Source organism: Colossoma macropomum, unplaced genomic scaffold (genome assembly GCF_904425465.1).
Source record: "Colossoma macropomum unplaced genomic scaffold, Colossoma_macropomum, whole genome shotgun sequence".
In the NCBI taxonomy this organism is placed as follows: domain Eukaryota; kingdom Metazoa; phylum Chordata; class Actinopteri; order Characiformes; family Serrasalmidae; genus Colossoma; species Colossoma macropomum.
The window spans coordinates 17,123,873-17,145,702 of record NW_023494796.1 but is presented as its reverse complement, the minus strand read 5'-3'; the positions used below and the strand labels follow the sequence as shown (position 1 = coordinate 17,145,702).

At 39.1% G+C, this 21,830-nt stretch overlaps 2 protein-coding genes across 5 annotated transcripts; both read left to right on the top strand.

The window, feature by feature from the left end:
• Positions 1-11,255: 11,255 nt before the first annotated feature.
• Positions 11,256-16,264, top strand: LOC118816550 (E3 ubiquitin-protein ligase TRIM39-like). 3 transcript variants are annotated; one of them, XM_036582979.1, is made up of 7 exons: positions 11,256-11,366; positions 12,371-12,874; positions 12,981-13,076; positions 13,851-14,084; positions 14,325-14,472; positions 14,574-14,600; positions 14,699-16,264. In XM_036582979.1, the coding sequence occupies exons 2-7, from the start codon at positions 12,419-12,421 to the stop codon at positions 15,349-15,351; spliced, it is 1,614 nt and encodes a 537-aa protein (XP_036438872.1). In that variant the 5' UTR covers positions 11,256-11,366; positions 12,371-12,418; the 3' UTR covers positions 15,352-16,264. The 3 variants fall into 3 exon arrangements, with proteins under 3 accessions (XP_036438872.1, XP_036438871.1, XP_036438869.1); XM_036582978.1 differs by having other exon boundaries at positions 11,318-11,366; positions 12,399-12,874; XM_036582976.1 differs by lacking the exon at positions 11,256-11,366 and adding an exon at positions 12,078-12,096.
• Positions 16,265-16,390: 126 nt separating this feature from the next.
• Positions 16,391-21,123, top strand: LOC118816551 (cerebellin-1-like). Of its 2 annotated transcripts, XM_036582980.1 has the most exons (4): positions 16,391-16,588; positions 18,215-18,806; positions 19,239-19,358; positions 20,165-21,123. In XM_036582980.1, the coding sequence occupies exons 2-4, from the start codon at positions 18,528-18,530 to the stop codon at positions 20,360-20,362; spliced, it is 597 nt and encodes a 198-aa protein (XP_036438873.1). In that variant the 5' UTR covers positions 16,391-16,588; positions 18,215-18,527; the 3' UTR covers positions 20,363-21,123. The 2 variants fall into 2 exon arrangements, with proteins under 2 accessions (XP_036438873.1, XP_036438874.1); XM_036582981.1 differs by lacking the exon at positions 16,391-16,588 and having other exon boundaries at positions 17,699-18,806.
• Positions 21,124-21,830: the final 707 nt, after the last annotated feature.

Sequence of the window (21,830 nt, the reverse complement as noted above, 5' to 3'; positions counted from 1 at the left end):
TAAATGTAGTTATAATGACAGAATTATGTAACTGCCTGAATTTTATTTTATGAATTATTAATTTCTGCATGCAGAAATTTGAAGCACGTTCAAAATGGCTTCACGACTTTCATGTTAGAGGCTTTTTTAGCTCTTTATTTTCTCAAACGGGACTATTTTCTCCTAAGTATCCCAAGTTTTTCATAAATAAGCACAGTTACATCTCATTGACACAGACTTCATAGATTCCACATGTACACAAATAGGAGTCAGATTCTGCAAGGGAGGCACAACATCTGTTGCCTAAAGTGGCTATAAGGAGAAGTTTTGTTAATGTTTTTATAGTTTACAGTAAGTCATACTGTGTCTTAACATACATCAAGAAGTCTGTGGCACCTTAAAGAAGAGCTGGATGCAGTCTCAGCAGGTCTAGAGTAGTTTGAGCATGTATTTATAAAAAAAAATTGACTATGGACAAGTGTTTCTTAGCCATGTTAACTTCACAGCACCACTGCAATTTGGACACCAAACAGGTCTTGGCTGACAGATGACATACGGGGAAACTGTGTAAATTAGATTTCTTGCTGAACCATTCCGTTAGGCATTTTTGGAAAACTACATAGAAATTCTCAGAGGAACCTTTGCTACTTGATGATATAAGTCTGTGTATCCTTCAATGGTAATCCACAGGAATTCTTCCAATTGTCCCATCTGTTCCACGTCAATACCACCTGATCCAAGACATGAAGAACTGGACTGAAGCTCAAACCTTCTGCAGGCTCAACTTTGTTGACCTGGCTACGGTTGAAAATCTCACTGAGAAGACGCGTCTACTAAAAGAAGCACAGAAGCATAATTTTACGTCCTCAGCATGGGTTGGCCTGTACAATGACATCAACAGCTGGCGTTGTTCACATGAAAACACTCCTCTGGGACTAAAGAAGTGGGCCCCTAATGAGCCCGACAACCAATACGGGCTAGAGCTGTGTACTGCAACAGGGGGAGACGGACTGTGGCGGGATGTCAACTGTCTTGCTAAAGACGACTTCTTATGCTATGATGGTAGGAAACACTATATCAACCTGTTTAGATCTAAAACTGAAGCCTTGCAAAACTTCATTCATATTTCTAACAGATGTCTGTGCAAAGCAAAAATGAACGCAACAGCAAAAACAAATGCAAGGGGTCACTGTATACTACAATTCAAACAAACCCACACACACTCGCTCACATTCAAACCATTAAGAAATCATGAAGAAATCTCCTAATTAACAGTGAAAAAACCGTAAAACAGGTTTAGCTTAAACTCACAAAAACAGCAATGCAGAGGGTTCTTAGAGGGTTCATGGTTCAATACAGAACCGTTTCTTTACTAAAAACCTTCTGCATGATTAAAGGGTTCTTTGCATCGTGAAAAGGTTCTTCAGACTGATGGAGAATGTGCTGTAGACGGTTCCATCTAGAACCTTATTGAAAAGGGTTCTATATGGCACAAAAAGGGCTTTTCTATTGTTATGATGCTTTTCAAAGAGATTCTGTATACAACCATCTACAGCACATTCTCCATCAACCTGAAGAACCCTTTCACAATGCAAAGAACCCTTTAATCATGCAGAGGGTTCTACGAAATTTTTAATTTGCTTAACAGAAAGTATCACCAAACTTCGCTGAACCTGTGTTTGAATTTTCACAGAGAGGAAAACTGGCACTGCCAAGTTCATTCTCATCTCTGATACTAAAAGGACATGGCACAAGGCTCAGGCTTACTGCAGACAGAATCACACAGACCTGGCCTGCCCAAAAGACGAGACAGAGAATACATCCCTACAGTCAATGGTGTCAGCTTCATTAACCTGGATTGGCTTTTACAGAGACTTCTGGAAGTGGTCAGACAAGACCAACGTTTCTACCCTCAGCTGGAAGGTGGGGCAGCCTGATAATGCAGGAGGCCATGAGAACTGTGCTTATGTGGTAGATGGTTTGTTTCGTGGCACATCTGCTGGTTGGTTTGCTGATGACAGCTGCTCGACCAAACGTGCTTTCTTCTGCCAATCTGGTAAGTTCAGAAGAGGCTTTTAACCTGGATTTAGCATGCCTTATATTAAGAGGATGAAGTATGTGTGTCTGTCTCTATATCTGTATTCAAGATGCAATACAGAAGAAAAAACAGATCTTGAGAGTGGTGGTGCAATCCGATGATAATGTGAACAATCCTGCAGTGAAGGCAGCCATCTTGGAAAAGGTTAGTGTCACTCTCTTCATGATAGACCAGTAACAAGTACCAGGTACATAACAAGTACAGCCCTCTCCAGCAACCAGGGGCCGTATAACAGAAACGTCCTAACCTTTTGTCTTAAGTGAAAGATCTGACAAGTCAGTGTAAGTTTTTTCACAAATTTGTATAACAGAAGCAAATCTTATCGTAATTCAGGAATTTTATCTTATCTCACAGCATCCTATCTCTAATTAAGAAAATGTTAAACTACTCAATCAAAGTCGACAATCAAATGTCATGTCTGTTACCAAGCAACTGGCAATATGCCACAGCTGATGCATAAATATGTCATCAAAATAATGTTAAAAATTCATTTACAACCACCGTTACACATGTAAAAAAATGGCAAAACAAACTGCCCAATAAACTGGAAGTTAAGAATGCTGAGTGTTCCTCCTGCTGTTTATTAGTGTTGCTGCTCCCGTTTCAGATTTAGCCGAGCGAAGTACCATTATTTCACCTATAAACAGCCACACGTTCAGCTCTGTCTTCACATTATTGACCGCTATCACTGGAATATTTTATTTAATAAAAGTTATATTTTCATCAACATTAACATGCAAAGGAAATAAAAAGGGGCGGTGGAGATCAATTCTTAAAGGGCAGAATTAGAAAACAAAAAGAAGTTAGTGTTGTCCTAAAATTAGGACAGTATTTATAAAATGTTGTCTAGTTTGGATGTTTCTGTAATACTGTAGCATAAGATTATGAACTTAACAACTGTTGTTCTGTAATACCTACTGTCTAATTAGTTCTACCTGAAGCTGTGATGGGGACTAAACAGATAAAAGATTTTAGATGAGAAAGAGTTAAGATGTTTCTGTAACACGGCCCCAGGTCTATAGAAACAAGCCCATAAGAAGCAACTTGGTTCTATAAAAAGCTCCAAACAGGCGACCTTACTTACCACAACATGTGAGAGAGAGGCCACTTGATCAATACATTATGAATTTATATATATGAATATAAAGACTTAGCTGGCATGTTGAACAAGATCTGCATGATGTGCAAATATTTCACACTTACAGAATCTGTACATTTTCTTTGAATCACGCCCCACCTGAGGTCAAACTCAGTCTTTTAATCCACTCTCTCTCTCCCAGTCTTTGTTTTTATGTGTTTTGCCCACTTAGTCCCTGGCATTATTAAGGGAACTTCATTATTGATGGACCATCAATGGCATCATTTCGATTTGTTTAGAGAAAGGGAGAGTGAACAGGGTTGTGGACAGATTGTGCAATAAGACAAACTAGTAGTTTGTCTTTATAAGACGGTTCAGTTGAGAGAGACAGGATCAGGAAGAAAGCCCAAATAAGCAACTACACTTTAGAAACAAGCCCAAAAAACACAACCCGTGACTATCAATATTTGTAAGTGACTTCACAGAAATATAAGTCTAAAGTCGATTAGAATAAGCAGACTTGGCATCTGTGTCTACTGCACGTTTGGAAGCTATCTGCTCCTGTTACCATGTGTAGGGTTGCGTGATTGGTTCATTTTGTAACATGACTACTTCAACCTTATCACATCAGTTCCCCTTTCAAGTTTTGTGATGATGGTGAAATGTCATGTATCCAAATAAGCTGTACTTTTGCATTTGAGTGTTTGTAACCAAGGAAAAGCATAATAAGCAGCAAAGGGGTGAATCTAGTGCCCACCTTTTTGCCAACCTGGAGCAGAAAAATGACGTATGGAATTGCGCCGATCGATCCACAGTTCAGCTCAAACTCTTGTGTGAGAAAGCAAACCAGCGATAATGAACCCCCATCCTTCAAACGAGTCCCAAATCAGTCCAGGGTGCAGACTTAAGTATTTAGGACAAGTGTGAAAACACCATAGCCAAGTATGGAAAACACAGATGGCAGACAAGCTAACTGGTTTTGCCAATTCACATGGGCTACAAAATGCTCCTATAAATCAATGCAAATTGGTATCAAACTAGTGATGGGGAGTCAATTCCAAACTAGTCGATTCTTCGACTCCAACAAGGCTAAGTGTCAGGGTCGACTCCTGGTCAACGACTTTGAGGGTCAAAATGCTTGGCATCATAATTGGCTTGAGAAATGTTTTGATAGAGGTGTAAAAAACAAGAAAGAGTTTGTGTTTGAGTAGCATGACTTTAACTAGCAGCTTTAAACAATGTCAACGCCTCAAAACATCTCAAAACATCACAATACTGCCTCTACAGTGCACTTTGTACCCTAACTCAGCTAACAGAAAACCAAGTTCTTCATTTTCTTCATGATTAGCAATTCAATAAATAACAATTATAAACGGTACAAGGAACGGAAACCAAAAATAAATAATATATTTCACAGCTGAAGTTGGTTTCCGATTCAAATTTTCCGTTCTACCTTAAATGATGCTGCAGTTACACTCTGGCACCAGCGCAACTGATGCATCGTTTAAGGTGGAACACAGCGCTTGTATAAGAAGCCGACTTCAGCTGCTCTAGAATGAAAACTTCACTTTGAATCTGGTTAATAAATGGTTCATTTTCAATTACTTACAACTACAGTATTGATTTTCTCAGTTTTCTATCATTCTGTAGCCCGGTTAAGCTTATGTTCCCTTTAGTAGCCTCGTTATATGAAATAGGCTGATGACTAAGTATTATTTACACATTTTCATTATGTTACTATAATTGTAATCTGTAGCTACTCAAAGAAATGGAAAAACAACATTTGTCATTTGGAAAATCAACCTTTTTCACTGGCTCTGGCACAGCTTCGGTTAAAATTAAGTTGAGTCAACTCTAGAAAACCCAGGGTCATAACTGGCTTGAGGGATGTTTTGATAGAGGTGAGGTTGTTAATATATTATCAAACATTGAAATAATTCATCAAGGCATTGATAATGGCCTCGATATAGTTTAGTAAACCAGCTAAAATACATACGAAAATAAAATCTCTAAAAAAAGAGGTTAAAAGAATTGCATTTTGAACTAACATTTGTGTTTTCTAAGTTTTATCCTCTCAAACTTCTCTGTCTCCTGATAAACAGTATTTCTGAACACTCCTCAATGCTGCAAATCAAACATGACTGCTAATAGCGCCCCCTTGTGTAGGATGATCAGACTGCTGAATACAACTGTTTTAATGACCTGTGGATACTTTATCATTCAAATTATAAGCTAATCACTATGCCAATTCACCAAAAACATAAATTTGAACACTTACTTTTTGAGCATGTAATCGACTGTAATCAAGTAATCGTGACAGCCCTTATCCTGTTCTTCAGATGCAGCAGAAGCTGAACGAGCAAGGAATGACAGACAATATCACGTTGAGTTGGAGAGAGCAACCAGGTGGAACAGTGTTTAACAAGAAAAAAGAGAAAAATAGTGACCAAGTGGAAAACACCACCATCAAAATGTGTGAACTGTAATGTAACACACATTATTTCTGTGCAGAACCCCCATCAGCTGAAAAACACCATAATCAAAAGACGGTATTGGCTCAAATTAATAAAAATGTTCTAAAGTAGTATGAATTTAAGTCATTATAAGTGAAAGCCATTTCACAATTGTAAAATCAACAGGGAGAACTACACACCCAGCAGTCAGTTTGAGCAGGAAGAACATCTTATGTAAGTTTTTTCCCCAACTTTCTATTAAATCAACTGGTTGACAAGGATCATCCCTCATTCTCAAGGTTCTTGGCATCAACATCAGTTTAATTATCAGTGATGTCATTAAAGCCAGCACCCTCTCTCAGAACATAAGAATGATGTCTTCTAGCTGCCTACTGTATAAGGATGATAAAAATGTTTCCAAATATACTCAGGCTTGTCACAATTACTACATAATCACCTATTCACAATTATTTATAATAGCTCCAATAATTTGCATTAAAGTATGAAATAAACCTGGAATGTTAAGGGGTTAAGACACCTGGGACACATTGTGTGAGTAATCTTTGTTTATTTGTTAGACATTTGGCTAATTCTAATGTTTTTAGCATGCATGCTAGCAGAATACTTTTTTTTGATTACATTTCCAATTTCAAGAACAAACGTAGCTTTGTAGCTAGGAAGCAAGATAGCTAATTAGTTAATTCGGCTACTCGATGCTTGTACTTTAATAGCTGCATAAAAAAAATAATAATAATAATAATACAATTAAATCATTAATCACAATTAACTGTATGACAATTTTACCCATTAACTACATTTTCATGATGGTGACAGTCCCATCTCCATCTCTGCTATGTTTGTTATTTATACATTATATTCTTCACACTGTTCAGTAAAAGTCTATAAGAGATCATGCTTAAAGTACGGAAGCCAAAAACAATAAACACAGATTATGATGGGTTTTGAAAAAGATTTTCTTAAAATAAATAATAAATTTTAATATAATAAACGTTTAACATACTTCGGTGTGTGTACTGCTGTCTGTATTGCCCAACAGTTAATTAAAATGAATTATTTAATAGTCTGATTATGTGGCTACATACTGAGTGAAATACTACTGTAAAGTTTAACCAGTTAAACTAATACCAGCTGATTTTGCCTACTTTGACCAAATAGTTCAGTTTAACGTTGGCACTGCAAGCCAAGGCACTGATTTCTATTCTGACTACTTCAGTACCATTAACAAAAAACCTTGCCAATTTAGTGCAATTTCAGTGTCCAAAGTGCATCAGGTCTTACCTTCAACATCGTGTATGTAATCTTCAATACAGTTGCTGCCTCCACTGTGTCCTTTGTGGTATCTCTGCAGACTCATTTCTTCATTTCCTTGTTTTTTCTCTGCTTTCAAAAAGAAGAAAAAAGTAAAGTAATAATGACAAAGCTATAGTTTTAGTACTGCAATATAAACCCAACAAAATGAACACAGTAAAACTGTCACTATTAATTTATTACCAGCAGAGCAGAGGGTTGTAACCTCTGCCAAGAATTTGAATGTTCTCTGTAAACGGGCAGTCTCTTTTCTCTTTCATTTAAAATCTAACATCCCAGAGTTTTTTTAAAAGCTTTGCCTGGAACTTATTTCTGGCTTGTGTACAGTAACAGCGCTAACCCTCACAGCAATCAACCACTGAATTTAAGGGCACACGTCATAAAAAAACTCAATTTTTCTTACTTTTCTGTTAATAAGCCTTTGATGTAACATGTAAAAAACTGATAAAGTTTCATAATATTATTCACTTATAGTTCACAGAGTCCAAACATGGGAACTAAGTTACAAAAACAGCCTGCTTTGAATTCACTGTCTTTGTGATTGTTTTGTGATGAATGCATTTGCATATATCTGCCTACCCAGACAACAGCAGTTTAGCTCCGCCACTCACACTGACTTGCAAGGAGTGTTTCGGCCTGGTCTGCTTTTTGAATGAGGCACAATGCAGGACAGCCAGTCAGAACACGGATCATTTACATAAATCATATATTTATAGGCACAGTAACCAAAACAGCCTGTTTAAGGGATAAAGAGAGGTTTGTTATATAAACCAGCAAAGTGTTACAAGTAGACCTCAGAGGGGAAAATACATCACAAGAAAAAAACAGGACGTGGTCCTTTAACGTTAACGTCGCTGAAGCAACGTTCCTTTGGGATGTTGATTCTTAATCACTTCCTAAAGTAATACTGAAATATATTTACATGTATACAATGTTCAACAAAGAGCAAACAGAACTGTAATCCTGCCTTAAAGGGAACTCCACCATTTTTTAAATATTTCTGAATAATTCAGATCTTGGGATGTAAACAGAGTTTACGGTTTAGATGATGGATGGATGGATGTATCCCTCCACCATGAATGGATTTAAATACATTTTAAGTCCAAACTTTATCACAAAACTGTCATAAAACAATGTGTCAACATAAGACACCGTATAAATAGCCACTTCATAAAATAACTTTCTGTGAGGGAGCTTTTAGAGTCATTAAACTCCATGGATGTCTGGTTCCTATCGCCACCACTGTGAACTATTCTGACTTGGTCAGTTTCTCTAGAACAATGCATTTCACACCAAACCACTCTGAATCATTCTGTTCACATCTCAACCGTTTAGTTATGTATCATTTTTTTTAAAAAATGGGTGGAGTTCCCCTTCCTATGGCTCCAGTAAAACATTGTCAATCAATCCTGCTTTATCTACATCAACGAGCATTTTGTGAAAAGTCAACTGAAACAAATGTAAACACTTTAGCCTATAAATAAAACTAGTCTTTCAGCATATTTCAGACAAACTGTTTGCTTATTCAGATTCATTAGATTACAAAAGGTGTAATAAAATGCTCTAAAGGTCTTTTCAGTAGTGCAAACATTACTCAAACTGTGAATAATCCGCCCACAAAGACCAAACCAATGACTTACTTCAGGAGAGCTCTTTCTGATCAGGTTTGCAGCTGAAAAATAAAACAGAAATATATCAGTAAAATTGGCATCTTAACCAGTGGCTCAAAAAGCATAAGAGTGAGGGCATTTCTCTTTCTCCCCTCTCTGTTATTTCTAAAACTGACCGTTTGCTAACCTACGTTCCTCGCCCCTTAACGGATTTAAACTAACCTAGGTTAGCATGTTAGCTAACCATACCCGGTGCAACGGTGATTCAGGTAACGCGTTAAAACGAATAATACTTAGTTTAACATTGTTATTTATCACTCAAACGCCGAACGTTATGAAATTAGGTTATGAATTTAACTTAGTTTTCTTTTACCTCTTGAGGAACAGGGATGGGGGCTCGCGCTCACGCGTTTCTGCCACCTAACATCAGAGCCGGTTTATAGTAGCTCCGCCACTGAACGCCAGAGGGCGCGAGCGAGCGGGTCCTAAAAGAATGGGGTGAATGGAGCTAAAAGGCTAAAACGAAAAGTTAAAATAGTCTCTAACGTCTTGTTGAAGACTTTGTTTTAATTCTAAAAAGCAGAAGGATGAATTTCACTAAAAAGCAAAACCGTACCTACATGTTTTTTTTTCCCACAGCATACAGGTTTTCGGTAGCAGGACGCTAACATTATTTCCCATAGATTTACATAGCTAGATGCCGCGTTGCCTGTTATTCTCTATGTGAGATGATACGTCTGTGTGTCCGCCATCAAGCGTCATGAAGATACATGAGGCGCCATTACGAAGTCCTGTAACTGGAGTTCAGTGCTTTGAATATAACAGCTGCGTTACAAGGTTTTATGCTGTTCTGTGTTCATGGAATTAGTCCATTCTTCTATAAAAATAATGATTAAACATTTACAAACTATTATTTAGCTAAACTGCTCAATATTAACCTGCTTATTTTGGACTCGGGAGCGCCTTAGTGTTTGTCAAATGTGAAAACCTCTCTACATATTCTCTGACCTGGCCAATGAATGGGGGTGAATGAAGCTAAATGGTTAACAATAAAACATTTTACGTTTCTATGCATTTATGTGGGAATTTCCTTTGAGTTTTAGAAAGTAGAAGGATATATTCCACTAAAAAAATCAAAGAAAACTAACCGGCATCTTTCTGTTTTTTATACAGCAAAATGGTTTTGGGCAGTAGAATGCTAACATTGCTACTGCTGAGTGCTGACTGGTTGGCGAGCTGATCAGCTCATTGGCTGTGTGAAGCAGCAGCATCTCAAACAACATAACACTAATTAAAGTGCTGCTTGTGGTGGTGCGCTATTTTTGACATACGGTCTAGTGTGGTAGAGTGTGGTTTGAGACACAACCACTGTTAAAAGTCCTATAACTGTTACTGTCATTTTCTGTATAAAAATAATTAAGCTTTCATAAACTACTATTTTGCATGAAAGCTCCATAGGAATCTATTCATTTTGGACCCTCTAGCGTCTAAAAAAATATGAATTTGATCAGTTGTACTCACTAAAAATTTTCTGGTCCGTTTATTCAGTGTTTTATTACCAATATTTATTGCTGGCTACTTTCATACTTAGCTTACCATTGTTTGTTTTTTCCCCTCTTTTTTCTTTTTTGGGTCAATATTAATTTCTAATGATTACTAAAGTCTAAGGAACCCGACATTGTCAGACATGGAAAATTATTAAACTCAAAAAGTATTAAAGAGGAATACTTTTATGTTTTTTTTTTTATTACATTTTCAAGAGATTTAAACTTAAAGAGATATAAACCTTCTTTGCTTTCAATGGAAGCAGACGTTTTTTCAAGTCATTTTGGGCCATTTCATTTGGTCCATTCTTCATGAAATTTACACACAATGTAAAGGGTAACAGGCGTTTTCGAATTATATCAAAGACTGAAAAATGGAGATAGGAGGTTTTCTTCCGACAGCAGTGAGATGTGTGTGTATATATATAGACATACGTAGTTTAGAACAGACAAACATATAGACATTTACGGCGTTTGACAGACGCTCTTATCCAGAGCGACATACAATTTGATCAGTTTACACAGGTAGACAAAGGTAGTGTTAGGAGTCTTGCCCAAGGACCCTTATTGGTATAGTGTAGGGTGCTTACCCAGGCAGGGGATTGAACCCCAGTCTACAAGGCAGAAGTGTTACCCACTACGCTATACCAACCACGACATCAACATATAAACATAGACATAAACATATACATCTGTAAACATATGTGTAGTGTGCTACAAAGCACCAACATTGTACAGTTAATGCTAAACCATATTCATGACGCTGTAACTCTCATGTTGTTTTCTTTGTAAATAGAATTGATCAGTTTAACCTACACAGAAGTAGAAGCGTTTTCTTCACAGAAATGATCTGTTGTCCTAATCTAAACTTTCCGTCTGACCATGATCTTACAGGTGCTCTGTGAAAAGGCTATGCAAAATATTTAAGCAAAGCACTGAAGCAAATCACTCATTGGGCTACCAAATACATGCGGGATAGTGCGCTGCAGACAGTTTCTAGATCAATTTGCAATTCACTTCTTTAGTGTCGCTTGAGTGCACTTGTACCAAACGCCCCCTGCATGCTCTCCAAGGAACTGCGGCTGTTTTGGACCTGAATAAGTCGAGCTGTCACTGGACACTTTATGTGAAACTGGGACTTTGAGTTGATTGGATTAGCCTGTTGTCAGTTATGACAGATGACTATACAATGACTTTTATGTGTACACCCACTTATGAACCTCTGTCCCAAACACACCTGGGCAACATACGGATACAGCAGGACTACTGGTACAGGTAGGTCATTGGCTTTCATATGGATTTGCATCATGCTATCACTTTTATGAATGTTATGAATTGAAGTACATGTTCAGACAACTCTCAGATGGATTCGAACAGATGCTTTTGCACAAACGTGTCCATGTCGCACAGTCACTGACGCAAAAGAGGGAAATACCAAGTACTAAGAAATTCTAAAAATTCATATAAATATTGCAAAAATTTGACTTTCTTCTCAAATAGTTACTCTGTTAATATCATTTGAAATAAAAAAAAACATATATTGAAAGAAAAGAATACAAAATAGAAGAATTCCTCCTTGTGGGCCCCACTGTACCATCTTTTTGGCAACAGCCAAATTTAGCCTGTTCTATCCTCACCAGATAAAAGATCCTTCAAAAGTAATATTTTGAACAAAACCAGCAGAGCAAATCTTCAGTGTGAAGTACTCTGAAGTTCCCAGAGGGAACTTCAGGGAACTGAGCTTTGCAAAAGTGCACTGAATGCAGTACGACCACATTCCTGTAATTAGACACCTCACTGGGTGTGTTCTCTTGCAATACGGCATCTAGAAGGTCAAGCTTAAAAGAATATGAGTAGACTGTACCCCAAATGTAGACTTTTGGTGTATTAAAAAATTTTAACCAGCTTCTAAGACTGAACTTTGGAGGGGTGGCAACATATCCCTGTAGATTTCTTTGAAAAACGTAAAGTGAGCCCCCTGAAAAGAATGGAAGCTGTAATAAAGGTAAGGAGTGGTCACACTAAGTACTGAAAAAATTATATTTAGTTGTTGAAGCTTTCTGATGTTGGAAAATGAATAATTTGCATTTAAAGTGTGGTTTGCGCAGTACTATAAGCTTCTGTTACTTGTATGTTAGCCTTTGTAGTTCTAGTGAAAAACTAAAGAAGCAAACAACAGACACCAAACATGTCATGATCCAGTACATTATGGGTAATGGGGGAAAACTGTGTATATTTAATATTTTGCCAAACTGTTCTTTCACTCCAACAAACCACAGATCAGCACTGCCTCTGATTGCTTCGCAGGGCACTTTGAGCTGTCAGTCATGGCGTCAGTCCTATCAGAAGAGCAGTTCACATGCTGCATCTGCTTGGACCTTTTCCGCCAGCCTGTGTCCATCCCGTGCGGCCACAACTTCTGCCTCCTCTGCATCCAGGGATTCTGGGACACAGCAAAGCGCAGTGAATGTCCGCTCTGCAAGGAGACTTTTCACCGGCGACCAGAACTTAGGATCAACCACGCTCTCACTGACATCACTGAGGGCTTCAAGAGGTCACTCAAGGTCAAATCAGGTCAGGCCAGAGGTCAGGAGCCAAGCCAGGGTGACAGGGGAAGGCAGGAGAGGCCGCTGCCAAGGAGACGGAACGTTTGCGGAAGGCATCGGCAGCCACTGGACGTTTACTGCAAGACGGAGCAGATAATCGTGTGTTCGGAATGTGTAGAGGGTCAGCACAAAGGACACCAGACAGTGCTCATGGAGAGAGAGAGCAACAGGATGAGGGTGAGAGACAGACAGATAGAGAGAGATGATCTCTATGAGGAAGTTTAAAAAAAAATAAAAAATTTTTAAATCTCACACGTCAATGATCTTTCTGTTCTGTGGTCAGACGGAGCTACGTGACGTGGAATCGAAGCTGCAGCGTATGGTCCTGGACCGTCTGGAGAAGGTGGATGAGATCAAACATTCAGCACAGCAAAGCAAAGTGAGTGCTGTTGTGTTGAGCTCCTCATTCACTCCCTACTTCTGTTCCATCATTCAGTTTTTTTCTCAAATTGTCCTATTAATGCTCAACTTGGTAGGCCTTATTTTAAAGGGGCACTCCAGCCAAGATGAACAATGTGTTGTAAACCTGTTGTAAAAATGCCTCTTCACCTCTTACAGCTGCAGCAGCCTCTAAAATACAGTTTAAAGACTAGAAACCCCCTTCTGATGATGCATCTTGAAGGTGGAAGTACATTTTGAAAGACTACAAGTGCCTTGGAGTGGATACTTAGGCTGCTTGAAACCACAGCACCACAGATGACGCCTCTTGATCAGTGGCTTGCAATCAGAATTTGTTGAACGCTGGGTTTGGGTGTGTGATGTATAAATGCAATGCATGCTGGGCATTGTAGTAAGAGAATATTGATGGATGAAAGCACAAAAATGATACAATACTGTCAACTGTCACTTTGCTACACTATAGAATAATACATAACCTGACAAATAACTTATTCAAGTAGGGCCAGAATTTATTACCCATTATTTCCCAAGACATTTGTTTCTTTCTTGAGAAGCACTATTTTATAATAATACTTCAATGAATGGACTTAAATTGGACAGTTTATTCAAGACTAATTATTGGAATAATTAAATTTTTTTGTATTTTTTAATAGAATTAAATCTTTTGATTATTTGGAATCAGATCAGGCAGAAAATCAGTGGTACTGTCCATTTCTACTTCTGTTTTTATGGCCTGTTTTTTCCCGAACCTCAGAGAAGCATGGGGAAGGAGATTGAAGAGAGCATGCAGATCTTCGCTGACCTGCTGCGCTCCATCGAGAAAAGCCAGGCCGAGTTGGTGGAGGAGCTGAAGGAGAAACAGAAGGAGGTGGAGAGGAGGGCAGCCTCATTCTCTGAGGAGCTGGAGAAAGAGATTGCTGAAATTGTGATGAAAAAGTCAGAAGTGGAGCAGCTTGCAAACACCCAGGATCAGCTTCACCTTCTACAGGTATAAATACCAGACTATGAGGAGGCTTGTTAAACTGACAATTCTACTGATTGTCCTAATTTTCAAATTAGTCATGTCCATAAATTTGTGCACTTGGCAATTCAGTACAAAAGTGGATGGAGCATTGACTAGTCCATATTGCAACACTAAATATCTATCGTGCCTGATTTTCAGAGCAGAATCAGACTATTTTAGACTACTCAAGCCACTTAGGATTGGCCTCTGCTTCTGTTGCTGTAGAATTTCCATTCTGTGGTAACTCTCCCACGTGCCAAAGACTGGTCTCAAACATGCATCAGTGCCAATCAACGTGTTGGGACAGTGAGAAGAGCTATGGCCACACTGGAAGAGATACTTCGCAACCATGAGAGGAAACTGTGTGAGGCTGGTGAGATGTGGATTTGTGTCTCTGGTATTGTATATGTATTTTTTTAATAAGTATGCTTTTTTATTGTTATCTGAACAACTTTCTCCTAACTTTTTTGGCAGAGTTGCATCAGACCCAGCAATATGCAGGTTTGCATTTGTTTGTTTGTTTATAGTCTATGTGCATAAATCTAATTGATTTTAATGTGGGTCTGTGTTCATGTCAAACTCTATCAATCTCCCCTCAGTGGACATAAGCTTTGACCCACAGACTGCTGCCCCCTGGCTTGTCTTCTCCCCTGACCTTAAGCAGGCCAGTCTGGGCTACCAACCCCCAGCCACTCCTTCCTCATCCAGCCCCCTGCGGTTTGACTCCTGCGTGTGTGTGCTAGGCCAGCCGGGCATCTCCAGCGGGAGGCACTACTGGGTGGTCCAGGTTGGTGACAAGACAGACTGGGAGCTGGGAGTGGCCCGAGAGTCCATCAACAGAAAGGGGGCCATATCGGTTCGGCCAGATCAGGGTTTCTGGGCAGTGTGCCGTCGGAAGGGGGGTAATCTTATTGCCTGTACTGGACCCGCCACCCCCCTTGTCTCTTGCCATGAAAGGCCACAAAAGGTTGGAGTGTTTGTAGACTATGAGGGAGGCCATGTCTCGTTCTATGATGTGGCGGCCCGGAGACATATTTATTCCTACACTGGGTGCTCCTTTGCTGAAACGTTGTACCCCTACTTCAACCCTTGTCTTCACGATGATGGGAAGAACACTGCTCCATTGATCATCTGTCCGGTAGGGGGAGGAGAGGTCGCAATCTCAGGCCTGAACCGTAAAACAGAAAGGCTGCCTCCACTGATAAGACGTCAGTCGTCCCAGGGTTTCATTTCACAGCAAACGCAGTTCTAGGTGTGGCCAAGAATGTTAATAAAGGTGCCAAAAAGGGTTATTTGGTGTGATGGCAAAGAACACAGTTTCCCAGCCTTTTGTGCCAGATAAACTCCTTCAATCTAGATTTGCCTTAAAGGTGCACTATGTAAGATTTGGGTATTTGGAGACCTCTCTGGTGGAAATTGCACTTGTAAGAATTTTTCCTTGTGCTTCGGACCCCTTCCCAAATGGTTTAATCTGATGATTGTGAGTATGTTGAAAGAGGTATTCAAAGAAACCTCAGTCAAAACTTTCATAAAACGTTCATAATATTCTTATCAGTATAATATTGATTTTGCACTTAAGACCTAAACTATGAGCTGGACTGTCTTTTTGAGCCTATGTTTGAAGTTATTAGATAAAGATCCGAAAAACTCCCATAAAATCTGACTCGACACATCTGATCCTGATTGATTATTTCAGGCTTGCAGGCTATTTCTTTCATGACAGAGTTCTTCAGATTGATGGAAAATGTGCATGAATGTGCTATAGACGGTTCTATATAGAACCATTTTCAAAAAGGTTCTATATAGAACCATGTACAGCACATTCTCTATCTGTCTGAAGAACCCTTTAATCATGTAAAGGGTTCTTTAAGTGTTCATGGTTCTATATAGAACCATTTTCTTTACTAAAGAACCCTTGAAGCACTATCTCTTTTTAAGAGTGTACTTTTGTCACTGTAGATGGTCAGAAATCAGCTGGACACCCATCACTTTGTGGTCAGTGACACTGCCCTCAATCCAAGTGTAGTTCATCCAGTGCCTTTAATGTGCATTCTTTTTTTATGTTAAGTGTTTTATTGCCTTTTAAGTTCCCACAGCACTAAAAAATGAAACTACGTTGCAAACCATACTGTTGTATTTCTCAGTCTCTGTGTTGTTGTTTTGTATGTTCTCTAAATAAAACTCTTCAGAACATTAAACTGAACAGTTGGGGTTCAGGGGGCTGATGGTAAAATATTAGCGGATATAAATAACAGTCTGAGAGAAAGAGTGTGAGAGTGTAGGAGGACGGTGTTCAGTCCTGTGAGAAAAATGGGAAAAAATAGATGTGATGTAATGAGTTGAACGGAGGGGTTTCCTGGCAGAGAGAGAGAGAGAGAGAGAGAGAGAGATGCAGCAGTGCCCTGGAACAGTTAAGATCTGCCCCTCTTTTGATATGGACACAAGTTCCTGACCACTGCAGTAGGTTGTGGAGGCTCATCCAGAGGATGGTAAGCATTCGCTTTACATTTTTCCCTGCTGGCATTTCTCCAAGCTCTGGGCGAGTGAACTACCTGGACCAAATATTGAACTGCCAGTGTTTTAAAAACAGAATTAGAAATGTTTCCAGCATAGAATTAGCATTAAGTACACTTAACAGGGCTAATGTTAGCAGTCTTTTAAATGTTAGCAGTCTTTTAAATGTAGAATACTAAAAAATAGTAATAGTAGTCAGTTAATATATGATTAGCAGAGTTTAAATATAGAATCAGAAAAGTTTTAAATCTAGCATTAGCATTGTACTAGATGTAAGACTGAAAGTTAAATGCATCAATAGCCCTGTTTTAAATGTAAGTTTAGCAATATTTTAAATGTAGCATTACCTGCTGAAAAAAACAAGCACAGATCAGCATGAATCAGCATGCTGGTCTAAGTTGGTCTATGCTGGTTTATACTGGTTTATGCTGGTCTGGTGCTGGTTTAGCTGGTCACCCTGTATGGTAATGCTGGTTGACCAGCATACCAGCATCCAAAATATGTTAGCTTTGCTGGTGACTAGACATGCTGGTCTGTGCTGGATTATCTAGCAGGGTTAGCACTGTTTTAAATGTAGGATTAGTAGTTTTCATTTATGAAAATAGCATTAGCAGTGTTTGAAATGTAGCATTTGCAATGTTTTGAAGGTAGAATTAGCACAGTTTAAAATGTAACACTAGCAATGTTTTAAGTTCAGTGTTAGCAGTGTTTTAGTGTAGGATTGGAAGTGTTATAATATCGGATTCGCAGTGTTTCAATGCAGAATTAGCAATGTTTTAAATGTAGGATTAGCAGTGTTTAAAATGTGGCATTAGTAGCATTTTAAATGTAGGATTAGTGCTTAAATGTCACATTAGCAAAGTTTTAAATGTACAATCATCAGTTTTGAAAGGGTAGTATTAGCATAGCTTTAAATATATGATTAGCAGTGTTCAGAATACAGGATTAGCAGTGTTGCAAAAGTTAGGATTAGCAGTTTTAAATGCAGGATTATCAGTGTTTCAATAGCATAAGCAAGGCTCTACCTTATAGTTATATCTAACAGTTTTAAATGCAGGTTTGCAGTGTTTTGTATGTAAGAGTAGCAGTTAAATGTAGCATTGGCAGTGTTTTAAATCTCTTTCAGTTTTTAAATGTACTATTTGCAGTGTTTAAATGTTAGCAGTGTCAAGTTCTGTGGTAAATTTAGTGTCTGAGATTTTTGTTTATGACTTTTGTTTATGATATGTGTTTATATATGTCAGTATGTACAGTTGTGCTTGTATTGTTTTTGTTATAGTGCTTTTGGGTTTGTCTGTGTGTAGGAATGTTTTGGAGCTGGTGTTTAGTAGTCAGATGGTTTCTCAGTAGGTGCAGATTGGCCTGCTGGTGTCCGTGTGCATGTGCGTGCGTGGCCCTTGTGATTTCTTTCTCTGCCAAACTATGATATCATCCTCCTGCACCCTCACAAGTTGGCCTTTTTACCTTGCAGACTGGTGCAGCTTGTATTGGGCTTGTTAAGTTCCTCCATAATCTGAAACGAGAATGATGTTATAGGCTTGAACTGGTTGAACTGAGTTCAAGGCCATGACAAATGAAAAACTTGGTCTCTCTTTTCTTAGGTATCGACCTGCCACTATCTGCACACTGTGGGAACTTGATACGTTTGGAAAACGTTGATCTGAACAAGCAACAGAAGAAAGCTAACTCTGATTTTAGAAAACAAAATATGAATGAAGTTAAATAAGCCGGACAGAATCGGCACTAGAAAAGAACATCAAGAACATTGAAGAGGTTCAAGGTTCAAGCAGAGACTGTGAGCTTGACATTTTACATTAATTAATGCAACACAGAGAATCCTTGGATCTGTGACCGTTGTCCATAATTCCCACAGCTACCCACAAGCTAAGTTGTAAAATACTTTACTTCGAGGAGATGGACAGGCCTGCATTTTGTCACCTTGTCCTGGCTCTGGCTGGACTCCTGCTTCTGTCTCCACTGGTGGTCAGAAGCCAGAATGACACTGAGCCTATTGTTCTGGAGGGGAAGTGTTTGGTAGTGTGCGACTCCACTCCTACCACAGAACCAGCCAGTAATGCACTGGGCATGTCAGTGCGCTCTGGTACTGGACGAGTGGCCTTTTCAGCCATTCGCAACACTAACCACGAACCTTCAGAGATGAGCAACCGGACGATGACCATCTACTTTGACCAGGTCAGTGATGAAGGGGACAGCAATGTGTGGATGAATGGCTAGATGGATGGATGGGTTGATGGATGATGGTTGAAAGAATGAACTGATGATGGGCGAATAAATTGCTGGATGAGAAGAATGTAATCAATGTTTAGTGAACCTGGAATCGGGAGTGGTTGAATAGATGCATGGATGGATAATTAGTAGATGAATGGACAGTAAGATAGACAGACAGGTGAGTAGATGGATGAATGAATGGATGGACAGGTGGGTAGATAGAAGGATAAGTGGGTAGATAAATAATTAATGGTAAGTGAATGGATAAATGGTTCATCGATAAATGGGAAGAATAGTGAAAGTAGTCAATTGTTAAGCAAGCTAATTAGTGGATGACCATGTAAGCAAGAACAACTGTCACCTGTTTCACTATGTGCTCTGTGTCTTAAACATAAGGTCTTGGTGAATGTCGGCAGCCATTTTGACCCAGCGAGGAGCATCTTTCTGGCACCTAGGAAAGGGGTTTACAGCTTCAGCTTCCATGTGGTCAAAGTTTACAATAGGCAGACGATACAGGTAAGCCACAAATACATTAACTGACTATTATATTGAAGTATATTGTAAATAAAGCAACTCGAACTCAATTTCCCAAATATGTTTTGGACTCAGGGTCAGGTACTAACAGCTTCCCTCACACAAATAGATTTTGCCCTGCTTTTTCTCCTACTTTAGTTACTCTTTACTTTAAGATACTTTCATATACCTTGGAACAGTTTTAGTCTGGTGTTCTTGAGCCACCCACTTGTATTGTAGACAGAATTTAGCACCAAGGCCCACGCTCCTGAGAAAGTGGATGTGTGGGAAACAAAACGCAATAACATGGCAAATGGCAAAAATATTCAATAGCTCAATATGTGTAATGTGTTCTATATAAAGAAAAAGAATTAAACAGGTGAAGGTTATACGAGAACCACGTTGCATTGTGATCATGTTACATCATATAAGTTCATATCTATTTGTCCTCGATCTATTGACTGATACCGTTGCTGTTAGCAACATCAGGTTTTATTTGGCACTTTGGGTGATGATGGATCAGTTTGGGTCACTTTCATGCTGAATTTTCTTGAACTCTGAGTCAAAATTTGATGACGTTGGTCAGTTCAGAAAATTTCAAGCTCTAGTGTCTTGTAGAACTATTAGCATGCTTGGGAGGAGAGTCTACATTGTAGCAAAATAAATACTGGAGAAGATACTATATTTTTAGAGATGGTCACTTGTATTTGGCCAAAGTGGTGAAAGTGGTTGATCTCATTTGTGGTTTGACAGTTTCATCATGACTGTGACCACCCTGTTTACTTCTCCCCATCTGTCTCTCCCCTTAGGTAAGTCTAGTGTTGAATGGGTGGCCAGTGATATCTGCATTTGCAGGGGACCAGGATGTGACACGCGAGGCTGCAACCAATGCAGGGTTGGTTACCATGGAGAGAGGGGACAAGGCCTACCTCAAACTTGAGCGAGGAAACCTGATGGGCGGCTGGAAGTACTCCACCTTCTCTGGGTTTCTTGTTTTCCCTTTATAGAAGGCATTAGAAGGAGAAGGAGAACAAATATAATTGAACTGAACCTACAGATTCAAAGAAATCCCAGCTATAATCTCAAAGAATTCTTGATGTACTCACTCTTCTCTGTCTTGTGCTGGTGATTTCAGTAGCTGTTCCTTATCATCACATTTGCATGGCTTCATCCTAAACACCTTCTGAACCAGATCATGAAGACACTTGGACAAACTGGTGACATCATCCAATGTCTGATGTGGCCATTTTATTAAGATCAAAGTGCAAATGGACACAGGTGGATACATGGCCACAGACTCGATTCTATTTATTATCACTAGCACCATCTGTTAATCTGGCAAAACAGGTCAGAAGAGAGCCAGATACATTTCTGTGATCAGGTTGCCAAAGGACTGCAGGTTCCAATGTAAATCTTGGCTACGGTCATGCATATTAAAGTTATGATGTTTGTATTGGCACCGGTCCCTTGATCCATGTCCTGTTTAGCCAGTATGGGGTATAGCACATTACATAGAGGCCAAGTGGAATGCTTAGATATGCATACTCTTAAAATTAAAGGTTTCTAAAAGGTTCTCAGCTTGTAGAACTAAAAAAATATTAAACTGGTGTAGAACCTATAAATATGTCTAAGGACCAGGGTTGGTGACCACTGTCCTATGGCATTGCTCTAAAGAACCTTTATTTTTAAGAGTTTGTAACTATTCAGAAAAATGGAACGTCTTCTTAGAATTTCCTGCCCTTTAATTAAACTACTATTCAGAACGTTTGTGTGGTGTCCTCTCTCTCCAAGCTGCTTGTGTTGGTCTCTATATCTTTTACTACCAGCTGTTCCATCCTGTGGTCAGGAACACCCCCCCAGCTTCCAAGTTTTGTCGAGGATGCTGGGACATTAATTCTCGATGCTGATCGTGCGGTTCAGTGTCCGTGAGATTCCGGTGGCAGATGGGGGAGTTGGCAAACGGAGTGCCAGATCCCTGCTGAGTACGCCATGAGCGCTGTCAGTGCTTGTTAGAGTCAGAGATCCACGACGCTATAAGACACTGAAGAAGTGCATTTGCTTGCACCTTTAAAGGGTCTTTTTATGATATTTGTGGAAGTTTATGTACCAAACAGTCTTCTCTTACATGACTGTTTTTACACCCTCTTCTTTTCTCTTAGAATTAATAGAATTCAACATGGTGTTTTTGTTAAGCTCAAACTGATGCAGGCCAAATAGGTGGATATATGCAAATGCATGGGTTTTTGTGACATCACAAAAACAGTAAATTCAAAATGGGCCATTTTTTGCCGATTATCTACCCACATATGGAGTGTTGGAACCAGGTAAATGGCAAATGGTATGTTTTAAAACTTGAACAATATTTACGTAATACATCAATTTCAAACAAGTGATATAGACATAATATTTATGAACGCCAGCTGCTCTTTACATCCTGTGAAGATTTCACCATGAATGGACCAACAAAAACGGTCC